Source organism: Phalacrocorax carbo, chromosome 7, assembly GCF_963921805.1.
Source record: "Phalacrocorax carbo chromosome 7, bPhaCar2.1, whole genome shotgun sequence".
NCBI classification, from domain to species: domain Eukaryota; kingdom Metazoa; phylum Chordata; class Aves; order Suliformes; family Phalacrocoracidae; genus Phalacrocorax; species Phalacrocorax carbo.
The window spans coordinates 14,396,979-14,411,083 of NC_087519.1; the positions used below are offsets into that span (position 1 = coordinate 14,396,979).

General features: G+C 37.9%; 1 protein-coding gene across 5 annotated transcripts in view; it reads right to left on the bottom strand.

The window, feature by feature from the left end:
• Positions 1-14,105, bottom strand: part of MYO5A (myosin VA) — a 103,819-nt gene that overhangs the window by 73,594 nt on the left and 16,120 nt on the right. For all 5 annotated transcript variants that reach the window (XM_064456431.1, XM_064456429.1, XM_064456427.1 and 2 more), the window contains exons 2-4: positions 10,010-10,120; positions 8,373-8,544; positions 2,499-2,643 (exon numbers count right to left, since the gene is read on the bottom strand). In XM_064456431.1, coding sequence (XP_064312501.1) covers positions 2,499-2,643; positions 8,373-8,544; positions 10,010-10,120 — 428 coding nt within the window. The remainder of the gene's footprint in view (positions 1-2,498; positions 2,644-8,372; positions 8,545-10,009; positions 10,121-14,105) is intronic.

Below are 14,105 nucleotides of genomic sequence, written 5' to 3' on the forward strand. Positions count from 1 at the left end.
TAGCAAGAGACGTAAGGAGTAAATATTTAGAAGAGCTCTGAGGCCCTATGGATAGGAGCATCATGACCAATTATTCCAGTAATCTTTTAAAAACGGAGTTAGGAAAGATTAGAAACAACAGAAAAATAAATCTCACCAATTACATGTATAAATGCACATTAATGCCATATGAGTAGCTGTCATATGAATATTCAATGCAATTACTAAAACATTAATGAAATAGTCACAATCTGATTTTCATTTTCAAATAACCACCTGCAGAAATGTAAATCTGCACATTGTTTTTCTTTAACTTCATCATTCAGGAGTAAAAGGTGATTTGTTCAGAGCGTAGAGAGTATCACTGAAGTTAAAGAGCAGGACAACTGACTTAAGGAATTGGAAACAGCATTAGAAAATTAAATTCAATGAGCAAACCAAGTATGTCCAAATGACAGAAAAAGTTCTTACAGAAGAACAAGAAAAAAAAAAACAGAGAGGAAAGGAAATAAACGTTGGGAAACTAAATAAACAATGAAATTGTTACTTTACTGTAAAGGAATTTTTTTTTTCATTTTAATTTCATTTCATTTTCAGATTCCATTTCATTCTCAGATTTCATTTTGCACCTATGAAAGTACTGTCAGTTATTCATAAAATAATAACAATTTATTTATAACACATTGTAGACACACAAAGGAATTCATTCATTAATGCAAAAGGATTATTTAAGATCATTTGCATGCTTATAGAATTTTTCATAATCTGTTTCAAAAAGGAACTTCTACCGCATCTTATTTGTTGTTATTCAGGACAGCCAACTTGCTGGAGGGCACGGTGAGAGCTGAAAAGCAGACAATTAAGACAAAAAGCAAAAACCACAGCAAAAACTCTAGCCAAAATCTCAGCCCTCTGAGTCTTCCCCTGATGGCAGAAGATGCATATGGTGGAAGATAGAAATCTCTACTGCACAGCTTCGGCTTACAAGCACACAGAATACAGGCGACCTGGCAATTTCAAATTTCAATACAGGTAAGAGGAAAGCCCGCTCCAGTGGTTAGAGGCAGCTAGTGGAGAGAGATCCCCCTCCAACCTCTCACTTCCACTTGTTCATATTAAGAACAAAAATTCTGGGAATTTGGATTACATCCATCATTGACATATAATTGCAGGTCACTGTACCATGCCTTAGGTGTAAAATAAGGCTAATAAATTCTTATTTTGTAGAGCTTTTAGAGTGACTTGAGCAGCAAATCTGTCTAGAACAAGTGATCTAGATCTGTAAAACAATGATCTAGTCTGAAAGAGCCACAATGCAGATGTGACTGTCATAACACAGTTTTTGCCTTTATAATCCTGTACCAGTTTACAAGTCTATTTTCTTAGCAGAAAGGAAGTAAGGTGAATATCTCTGCCATTCAACAGTGCAGATGTAGGGTATTTTTGAAACATTGGCCATTTCAAAATTATCCTAATTCATGAAATGTTGCACTGTACCATTTCCTTTTGAAATTATGTGGGTATCGTGAATCACCATATTCACATTGGCAGCTAACTTCATAGCATATGAGCATCTGATTCATTCTAGCTCTCATATGGATTCTTAAATTAACAGATAGCTGATTTCAAAGATGAACATTTTAACATTTTCAACCTTCATTATGGCTTGAGGCCCATTGCAATTAATCCAGAGATATGCCACTCTTATACTCGATTAATTCAGTCATGGGCTATATTGTCAACAAGGAAAACGGTATCAATAGCTTGAAGCTAGCCAGTGAGGATAACAGGGACCATCTTGGTAACCAAAGACCACACAGTAGCCCAAAAGATCTTTACCCTAGAAACAAAATGTTTCAAAAGCTCCTCAAAGTGGCAAGCTCTTGGGGTGAAGAAGTTGTTTCTAATAACCACTCTCCTTGGGTGACAAGTTCATTTTCATGCAGTATTTAAAGAAACGAGGATTTCCTGCGCAGCTGTTACAGTGTCCTCAGAGACACCGTTTTCAGGCACTCTGTGCAATCGTCCCTCTGCTTCCTCTTAATTCTAGTCATCAGCAGCCACAGATTACTGGGGCTTCACTGGCATGACTAGAGGCCTATAATAGCATTCATAAGTCAAGTGATTTTTTTCTGTTGTATCACATGCAAATACAAAACAGTTACGGATCTGGCACTTCTCTCTTTAAAAATCCACTGATGATTAAGAAGTATCTCCACATTTTGCTAATCAAATTAAAACAACATAATCTTATAAAGCACGGGGCTAAATTTTAGACTAAAATACTGACGAGATCTGTTACTTGTCAGCGGCCATTATCTCCATGGCATTAGTTATGCTTTACTGTTTACTAACTTAGGCAACTTATCCTCTTGTGAAACACACTAAAACACTGGATAAAAGACAGACCTTGCAAAATATTTCAGGAGCTACAAATTAAAAAGTAGGCCATCAGCCAGAAATTTTAAGTCTTATTCCTTTTAGCAAAACAATGAATTTAAGACTTGTGGTCTACAAACCTGGCCATCTGCTTATATGCTTCTTCAGCCACTGCAAAGATATGTGGATCCATATCCCCCATATTTTGGCCACTGTATGCATTGATGATATCTTCACCATAGATAGGCAGTTGCTCGTAAGGATTTATGGCCACTAAGACAATACCTACAAAGGAAATGAAACAAAAGGAATTATTAACAGTTGTTTCAAAATAAAACAAGCCAAAAAATTGCTTTAACACTAACTATTGTTCTAACCTTTCTAAAAACATTAACTAAAGAAGAATAAGGATCTGATATTACTGACCTCAACAGATATTTAGTCTGACCACAATTTTGCATAAAAAAGTGTCAGAAGAGTTTACTTCTACCCTGCCTTAGGAACACATCAGGGGCAACTTCTTACTTTTTCTCTCTATCTGCCTTTTCTAAAGCTAGCATGCACAAAACAACCAGATTCAGAGTGTGTTGAAATACAGCCTGCTCAGTGCAGTAAACCAATGAGGGTGCATTGTACTTCCTGTGTTTTACTGTGAATTACATGTGAAATACTATGAAATGATATTTTACTGTGAAACACTGTGAAATGATAATGTGATTTGTGAATTATAACTACATGGCCTTGCTGACTGTCAATCTGGATATGTGAAATGTGTTAATCCTCCAGCCATTATGCTGGAATAACATCTTCAGTTTTTATAACAAGCAACGAAGTAGAGTCATGGTGTAATTTGTATTCCAGGGCACCTCTACCAGTCAGGCAGGACAACCTCCTGCTCAAAGGGATCAAAAATAAATACATGCAGACATATTTCATAGGGCTGATACAGAGCAGTACACAGTCATGTCAGGAAATTAAGTAACTAAAACTCTAGAAGGCACCATAAAACCCTCATCTTATACATCTGTGTGTATAAGTACTTACACTTTCCATTTTCTAGTTTTTTCATCCCAATTAAACACATATCTGCCTTTTTTAATACCACTCATTACTACATTTCTAAACTCATGTCTTCCTTTTACTTTCCCCGCACAGGAAAACATAGACTTACTCCGTACATCCTTCCTAGACACAGAGTTGGATTTCAAATGCTTTTGGTACAATTTTCTTTTTCATGAGAAACAAGGATTGCTCTGTCCACAGGGATGATTTGACAAAGATTACTTATACCTTTCTCTCCTGCAGCATTTACAATGCTTCATAGGCATTACAATTACAATTTGCTCCGGGCAGGAGTGAAAACACTGATCACTTGCACATGAGACCCAGCCACGTCAGGCAAACTGTGCTCTCTTGACATGGCAATTCCTCCACACCTTGACAATGTGATGGGGGGTGGGTTATAAAAAGAAACTCTAATTTTAACTGTGGCCATTTTAAAAATAGAATTTCTTCTTACATATATATTTTGGTGCCTAAAAGCAACAATGCAGGTGCAGATGGCTGCATAGTGACTACAGCGAGTGTGCTACGCAAGCTCCTTGGACAAACCATCCCTGAAGAACCTGCACCAGAATAATTTCCATAGCACTCAACTTGCTTCTAAATTTACTCAGAAATTCACACGCACGCACATACGCTTCCTCAGTGCAGATCCCAGCGCTCTGCTCCACACAGATTACAGTGTTGTGATGTCTGATTAAGAAATTTTCCATAGAAAAGCTGGGGGAAGTGAAAGCATCTATAGTCTGGCTCTGCTGCAGGGAGCATCATCCCATTTTATCCCATGATAAAATCTTGTCATGCATTTATAGACAAAGCACAAAGCATAGCAAAAACATTAAACAACAATAGAATATCTTTCACTAAAAGATCTGAAAGACCTCAACCTATTTCCTCTAATATATGGCAAGTTTTATGGCTAGACATACCCATAGAGTCAGTGTTTTTCTATCATCAATGACTTCACCAAAATGACTCAGGAGCTCTAGTGAAAAGTCGCTATAAAAATTTATGCCGAGTTCTAATGCTGTAGTGATGAGCCAAAAAATAAGAGGGCACTTAGAGAGGGGAAGGGACCTCAGTACTAGCAGAATCAAATATTTTCGCTGTCGGTTTTTAACATCTGCCCTTTGTAACTGTGAAAAGTAGTAAAAAGTTCAGTAAGACCATGCTGCCAAGCCAAGCCTCCCAGGCTTGCAAGTCTAATCAAAGAGACATTAAAAAAAAAGCTGTGCGAGGCTTCAAACAATTCCCTCCTGCTTTTGGCTGCACTGGCAAAAATAAACCCTTCAATTCAAAACAAGCAGCCCCATGGCAAGTCTCCAGCATACTAAATCATTTAACTTCAGTAGCGATCTGTAAAATCAACAAGCAACTACCATCTGGAAAGATCCAAAACAAGTGAGTTAGGAATTATATGCTTTCTATGGAACTTTTAAATCAGCCTGTCTCCCAGGACTATAATCCAGATTAATATTTATATAACTTCTCCTTAGCTCCACTAAATCATATTGCTGTTTTAAGAAATATCATGGGCCTTCCCAAATCAGATTTACGTGTGTTTTTGTTCCTACAATGACACTAAATTAAACTCTGGCTACTCTTCTTGCCATTCTTCTTAGCTAATTCTTTATCTTGAATGTATTCACCCATATGTGGACAAAGTGGATATTAATATGATTTATTAATTTAAATTAAATTTTGCTCTCCTGCATAGCAGGCAGTACTTTATACATCCAAACGAACCAGCAGTATTCACTGAGTTTTCATCACAGCCACAGCAGGTTTTTTCATGTAAGCATTCAAATTTTCCTTTGTAACTTTTCAACTTCCTTCATTAATTCTTCACTTCATATGCCCAACAGTAAAGCAAAGTTATAAATCATCTCTGAATAACTGGTGAAAGGTTGACTTGAAATTAAGAAATCACGAGCTTTTCTGTTTAAAAGTTTGGATTACTTCAAAGTGAAATTTTAAAGAATTTAATATCCATTTGACATATTACACTAAAAACAGCATCGTTGAATTAATTTCTAGTGCCGTGGACATCCATCCATCCCAGTTCTAGTTCTACTGGCTGTGAATAATGTTACCACAATTCTCTTGGTGGATTAAAGTGGTTTTAATCTCCGTTGGGCTAAATCAGCTGGGTTAGCTCAAACCGCCTTCACAGGGTATTTAAACTAACCTGGCTAATGTGTGAATCATATTAAGGAGGCAAATACAGTTCCTTCCACAGGCAGAGCTCTAAGGCAATTATCTTTGCAGAGGGGAAGTCACTTGTACTCAGGATGGGAACTGATAGAGTGGTTTGAAAGGTGAACGCCCATGGCCAAAGGATCAGGTTTTCAAAGGCCAACACATCAACTTTATTCTCCTTAGCTTATAACATAATGTACCTATGCCTACCTCCCAAGCTAATAAATCCACAAACTACTACATTCCTCAGGCCACCAGTTAGCATTAAACCTCCTTCACCTGCACTTTGACCACAGGGAACTCCCACACTACTGGATTCACATGTTTCTAATAAACCCACACGCAGCATCCAGATTCATCACTTGAGACTTGTTCAGAAGCAAAACAGCCGACCAAGCTCCGCCATTCCAGGCCCTTTGGCAGTCCCATTCCATGAAGAGCTAAAGGCCTTCCAGCTCTATGAGAAACCATAAAACCAGCGAAAACCACAACTAAAGCTGCACTAAGGAAAACATGAAAACAACATGTTTTCCCAAACACAGCAAAACAAAACTAGCATACAGCACATTCCTTTTGAAAGCCTCTTTAATGATGCTAAACACAGAGCATGTCTGCAAGCAGCTGAAACACAAACTGGGCAGGCTGTCTTATGGGAAGGGTATGGTGGTATCAGTGGGCATGGGAGCATGAAACTCAGACTGAAAACCCCTTACAAGCTCAGGCCATGAGACTCCAGTTACACAAAAGCCCTTTCACAAAATGTTTCCCCATCAAGAGCTTTGCCGTTGGGCCACGAGGGACAGAAACACAGATGGTATCTGAACTGGGGGAACTGAGGCGGTTTCCCAGTGCTGGGACCAAAACACACACCCTTGGCAGGGGTTGCCCAGAGAGGCTGTGGTATCTCCATCACTGGAGATACTCAAATATTCAGATACGTTGACTGCTCCAACCCCTGAGCAACCTGATCTAGTCAGACCTGTTTTAAGTAGGGAGCTCCACTGATGACTTCCAGAGGTCCCTTCCAACCTAAATTATTCTGTGCCTCTAGTCATGCTCTGACTGCATGATGCGATGAGACATGGGTATGAATCATCTCCCACTCCTATGGGAATGAAGGCTGGTTGCTGGCAGAGGGAAGCAAAGTCTGATTCAGTGCCCCGTGGTCTGGACAATGCCAAGAGCAGGACTGGGAAGAGATGAACTCTGCTGAGCATCCACAGATTACAGATCACCAGAGTGAGCAAAATGTGGCAGGATATTAATGCCTGCGGTCTGCCCACCACAACATGTTTAACATGTTGGTTGCCTTAGACATGCCCATCACCATGGGTGGAGCTGTAACAGTGACCAGAAGAGGGAAAATCTGACCCTTGGCGTACTTCTTGTGCAGACCAGGACAGGCAAAGGCCTTCAGCTGCAAAACACAAATTCCTGCTTCAGACACCTGCAGTCAGGATTAGCTGATACCTGTCAAGGGCCACCTTGCAATCTGACTTCCCTACTCTATCATTTGTGAAGTAGCACAAAATACAATTAAATTATAAACAGCAAGTCTAATATATGATGACATCGAGAAGGCTCAATATACTCTGGCATGCGGTAACCAAGACTGGGACTGTCCTACAAAAGTCTGATTAGAGAGAAAGTTAAATGCATATTCTAAAAGCAATTATGGGGCATGTTTTCTGCTGGCATAAACTGAGCTACAATGAATATTCAAATGATAATTTGACTACACCTACTGGAAGAATATGTGTTTGCCTTAATCAGACAATTATGAGAAGGAAATTTTCAATACCTGCTTTGTAGCAATCACATCATTGTATAATGTAAAAAATCCACCAATGACTTAAACTGTTTCTTATGCACTGCCACAATATCCAAAGTTTATATTTGTATATTTGAAAAATTAGCAACTTTTTTTATATTGAAAGGTTGTATTAAAAGTTGTATTTGGACTAAACACTGAGATTTAAAAGAACCAAATGCACACACAGAAAAAAGCATGAAATCTACATTTTTAGACTTAACTATCTCAATATGTTTCTTTAAAATAGACCACTCGGCTGCAATTTTGAACGTATGATGAAGTGATCATTAAAGTAGCTCCCCCCATTCTAGCCACCTGAAAATATCACAGGCAATTACAACTTTGTGTAACATCTTCTGTGAGTTTAATTGCATTTTTAAAACTAAGATTGTTCATAACTGTGAATGGATGGAGAAGGATTGGCTCACACACTGTTACAAATTCAGTCCACTGTTACAAAGTCAGTGGCACTGACTGGAAAACACAAAAAAGAAAATAAACTGTTATCTGCCGTACAGAGATAGAGGAGCTCAATGCACAGGTAGGAAACAAATCCACCAAACAGCATGGATATCCTCCTGCATCTGCATCATGTGAAGCCCTCCTCCAGCCCATGCCTGTCTGAGCAAGCGTAAGGGGAACACCAGTACCCCAGGGATCCTGCTGGCAAGCTAAAATTGCCGAATACACATTTTAGAAACAGAGTCCATTGGGAAGCTAGAGGGATACAAAGCAAATTCAATTTTCTCTGAACCATAATACTTTCAAGTCTGTTTGCTGCACTTAATGACCATGAACACAGGGACTTTCATAAGAATAGCCCAACATGTCCTATCATTACACTGTTGATATAAGTACTTTTAACTTAAAATCATCGTCTTTACTTTTCCTGTCTACAGCATTTTCTGTAAAAATTATGGTATGAAAAGACAGTACTTGCCACAATAGGTATAGATTAGTTTAGAGTCTATAAATCGAACTTTGAGGTTGTGTAAAACAGCAGGTTCATGGAGATAACTGAGCGCTGTGAGGTCATTTTCACCAACAAGTATGTCAGGGTTTCGCAAGGGCGGGAGTTCCTTGGTCTTCGGATCTAGGCAATATTCTAGGTCCTGAAAATCAAATAGAAATGCATGCTGAAAGAGCTGGTGCTTAGGTTTTTTCATTCAGTCCCCCCAACCATTCTTCCCAGCAAAACATGCTTAAGTTACAAAAACACAATGCAAGACTTAAATTATCTGGCGACTTGAGGGAGCAGTTCTTTCTCCAAAAACGTCATTTAAGATTTCCCAAAACAGTTTTCTATATGCAACAGGCGACCATTAGGAGCCATCGTCTTTTTAAACTATTACTTAAGTAAACCCCTTTCTTTTGCTGCCAAATCTTTTTATTAAATAAAACAAAATGTGTTATATCATAGATCTAACTAGTTTTACATATTGTTTTCCTCTTGAGTGGAAGAGACGGAGGAAGCAGATTCCCATCAGTCTATAGCCAGCTTCACATACAGTCATATGACACAAGAACATTGGCAGAATGCCATGAAGAACATATAAACTGAAAAAAAAGCTACTTACTATTTTTGCAAATATAAATTAATCTCTAATATAGATGTTTCAATTGCATCTGTCTCTAGATCTAAAATTACTTAATTTATCTGCTATTTTCTTGTCACCACACAATATTACTTAATTGGCAAACACCCCCTGCTATATGCAATACTTAAGTGCACAGCATCACCACACAGCTTGGAATAAGGGGGTGCGTAGGGTGGAATTAATCTTGTCACATTTAAAAGGTCGTACTCAGCTTGCCATACAAAAATGTGAATGAGTCAAAGACTGAAATGCATTAAAGTAAAATATTTTATTTAGAAGCTAGTCTACATATAATCTGTTCTTTTTACTTCATGGCTATGTAGGTGTCTACGTGAAAGTAGGATCTAAGCTGGCCACTGGTAAGAAGAAAAGAAATTATAAACAAGTATCTGACCAACTGCAGTAGATCTTTATATTCCATGAGAAGGTCTGAGGGATCGCCATCATTATATGTTAAAATTAAACAACCATTTAAATGGCATGAAACAAATGAACAGATCTTCACAAGAAGGATGTGAGCTTTTCATAGACATGTCATCATTTCTCTACAATGTATGCAGCATCATTTTTGTAATGCTCTCAATCCTTGCCCCTTTTTACCGTTATTAATCTTCTGATGGTTATGAACAACTTAAAAGTCACAATTCGCTCTCTGCAACACTGCTCTAGCAACACTGTTCTCACTGGAATATCAAACCAGGGTTGTAGCTTTAATGGCATAAGTAGAAAAAGATGATGCAACTGAGCGTAACAGGCAGTTGAATAAAAGAAACACATTTTATTTTATTTTATTTTTTAAAATCAGGCAAAATGGATTTTTGTAAATAAACAGTATAGTTTATCACACAAAATATACTACTCGAAGTCAGTGGACAAGAATAGTTGCACATACATAAATACAGATATATTTTGAAAATACAGCTTCCTGTGTCAGATACATCAGTCTCCAGTCAAGAGCAAGAACAATAGGTAGCTCTACCTTGCCCTCTTCAAGTCGAAGTTGGAGGACTTTATCTCCAGGTTTATAATCTTTGAGAAGTTCTGCTGACTTCCAGACCTCCTCTGGATCAGAGATCCAAACCCTGGCATACTGCAATACAAAAACAACAGCAAAAAATCAGTGACTTTTTGTTGCAATATAGTTAAATCATCAACACATGTGACACCAAAACCTTGGTTTTTTCTTTTTTTTTAAATACATCTTTAACAGCCAAACCCTTAAGCAAGAGACAAGTTAATTAGTACATCTGAGGTGAATAAGTTGTTCTATCTTATTGAGAAAAGGCTACACAAGCTTACTTTTATTACCTACACCAGAAGAAAAGGGCATTTTCCTTGGAAAATAATGATCCAAGGTGCACATTCAATGCTGAAAATCCACAAAGAAAAAAGTTGCGTTTTCAGAGGGATCAAAAACTTGGCTATCAAAAAAAATCACTTGGAGATGCTCTTCTGAGCAGATTCTAAATGCATTTGCAACATAGCATTATATACCTTGTTTTTCTCCTAAGAGAACACTTTAGCACATCTGTGTTAATTCAGGCAAAGCTACCTGATCTCAAATATTAAAAGCTCTTTCCTTTGTAGTTGCAAATAAGGCAAGTTTAAAAGGGATTATCTGCAGAATGCCAAAAGAAAAAATCTGAACAGATTTGGTTGAAAATGCCTCCAAATAATAGGAGAAAAAAAAATGCAAAACAAAAACAAAACATTCCAGTTAATGAACATTTTCACCCAAACTTTATTCATAAAAGTAACGCAAAACCAACATATGACTTGTTTTTAAAAACGTAAAGAATACTCATATTTTAAATGAGTGAAGATATAATAGTTATCTCATATTCAAGAATCAATTAAATGTTATGGAAACCATCTAGTTACTTACACAGTTGCATGTACATGTAAATATGTACATATGAAAACAGCTCTTGAGTAACACAAGGAAAAGGCTATGACATTTGTAATATATTAAAGCTTCTGAAGTGATGCTCTTGCAATGCCTAGAGAGCGCTGAGATCATCCCACACCCACCACCTTTGCAAACAAAACAGCTTCTTGGCTTTAGACATGCAGCCATGTTGCAAAACATTCTCAATCCACTGAATTATTTCAAAATAACTGTAACGTATTTGTCAAAGCACAGCATTTCATGTCATTTAGTTATACAGCTTCATTACCTAGTCTTACACAACTTATTTTTGTATAGATCATCTGCCTCAAAGAAAGCTGAAGCTTTTTTTTCCCCCTCTTATTAACCCGGTTTTCCCAGTACTTAAAATGATTAACCTCTTTTTTCTACTAGGGATTTTTTGAAAGACCAAACTTCATATTGCCTTCTTGTTGCAAGACAGAAAACAATAAACTGTGTCCAACAAAGGCAGTGGGCTGGGGAGCGAGACCCAAGGAGCCCCAGCCCAGGAGAGGGACAGGCACCTTGCATAGCTGGAGGCTGCCAGGGAGGCTCAGTGCCTGGAATTATTTCAAACCTCACAAAGCAATTTGCTTCCCATACACAGGATGCTTCTCAATTACAGTGCACCTAAGAAATTTACAACAGCCTAAATCAATGGCTTTTACCCTTAACACGTTGCAGCCTTTAAAGCACTGCCACCGCCTTCATCTAGAAAGCTCCCAAACTCCTGAAAAGCTTATGCCATATATGTAAACCAATTCTCTCTACTGAGTGAAAGGAACAAAATAATGACATAAAGAATTAAAAATTCACTGCAAAACATGTTATACTCCCACACCTGGTCTTTCTTCATCTTCACTGGATGGTTATGCCAGCCCTAAGAATCTACTTTATACAAAGACAATAAACTTTGTTTTTTGTAGTAAATATATGGTTGTGGGGTTTTTTTTCCTTTAAGCTTTATTAGTTTCATACATATTTGCTATTGTTTTCAGTATAAAAGTGTGGTATTACTTTATTATTTGCATACCCTTTTCCCCATTCCCCCAAAAGATGACTATTGATGAATTACTTGAAAAATGGAAGATCCACAAAACAATTTTTCAGTATGTGTTCTTGCCATTCACAAAGCATTGTATACAACAGCAATGGAGGCCAATAAAAAGGCAGTGGAGCAGCCAGGAAATTAGCAGAAGTCATGGTTTGGGCGCTTGGATTATTTTTCAGCCCTGCTATATCCACAGTTCACAGGTTAAGAAACCTTATCTGAGTTAAAATGAAGGTGTGTGCTAACAAGTGTATGTGCCAATGCAAGTACATGCCTACAGAAACTACAGAATAATTCCAAAATAATTAACCAGGACTTGGCAACAGAGGTGCAGTATTAGACCCAAGTAGCATGCTCAGGAGCAATACCTTCTTTCCTTCGCACTTGTTTTTTAAACAGAGGATTCCCTGTAAAACTTCATGAACACACATATATCCAAACTTATCCCAATGCACCTGTTCACAGAACTCTATTTAAAAAACAAACAAACAAACACCAAAACCCTGCCAGAAATCAGGTAAGTTTTTTTAGTTTAAACCAGAGATGCTACAGTGTCAGACACAGTCAAACACCGAATGTGTACCACACTTTGCCCAGGTTTCCCCCGCCCCTGACAGCGTTTCCCCATCCTCAGTATTTCTAATGTGATGTTGCTTCCCTCTCATCACAGGAATTAACAGAAAGCAAAGTAAATACAATATGAAAGAGGAAAGCCTTTAAATACTGTCTAGCAAAACAGGTTAACAGGCTGGTCTCCTCTAGGCCAGACAGAGAAGTCTCCTGATGTAAGACACAAATACTGTTAACTTCAGGCAGCAAATACTGCATAGCAGTTTCTAACTTTGTGATCTATGCCAGCATGAAACAGGCACCTTTAATTTATTCAGCTGAAACTGTACATCTTCTACTGTCTAGAGAAGGGAAAGAGCAGAAAACAGATCACCATAGAAACTGGGTTACTACACGCAGCTGAACCTTCCACATGACATAACTCTACAGATATTAAAGCCATCCCATGAGCACTAAGCTGTAGCTTTTCATTTCTAGCACCATTGCACAGCATTAAATCCCTGCCAAAGAAAACACCTGGTAAAAAGAACAGGTGGGAGGAAAAAGAGAGATGTTCCTAATTATAAGCACTGAATCATTTCACAACATTCTCACCTCATTAATTTAGCAGAATAATTTGCAAAACAGATTTTCATTCTATCTTTTATAAAATCAGTTGATGTTAAAATCCCATTGCTGCCTAGCCTTTAGTGGGATCCAACCCTATAGCAGAAAACAAAGCACCACCACTAGCAGAAACAGGACCAAGGGCCTCTCTCTTGGGAAATACCTTACTCTAGTATGTCTACTATTCATCCCTCTTTATGTACTAGTATATAAAATCAAGTTTATGACTACATTCAAGTAAGAATAAACTACGATAAACTTATAGAGACACTGATTTACAAATCAGCGTTCTAAAAAGGGAAGGAAATTCTAGCCTAAAAATACACTGAAATGACAATAAAAATTATGGCAAGAAACAAATGAACTTTACTGAAATTGTTCCCGATTATGATCAATGAATATGTTACTCTTGCAATAGTTCAATCTAAATTTTGAACCACCATAAAACTGCTGACAGGGGAGATAACAGTATGATTTAGTTAAGGAAAGGCAGTGAATGAAATTTTTGGTAAACATTGTTGTCCTTCATGATAACCCAAGCTTACTGATAACATCACTTGCAATTTACATTTCACTGTTGATTTGCCTCTAATGAACTTAGCTTTGCTCTGCAGGTAAGAATGATGTACTTTTTCTGCAGGTATGTTTCTGATTTACCACTGATGACTTCTTCCTGTCCTCATTGGAGACATAGGACAGGAAGAGGTATGAGGAGGACATGCAGGCCATCCTCCCACCCTGCATCAAAGCCACACCACCATGCTGGCACTCTGGGCTGGAGACTGCAGCCAGCTATCTCCAGGTGAGCATTCACAGGACCATCACTTACTCTAAACTAGTTGGTTGGGTTTTTTTTAAATCAGAATGAAATGTAAGGCATACAGATGAGATACCCTTAAATTCAGAAGGAAAACAAATCATTAAATCCATATTGACAGG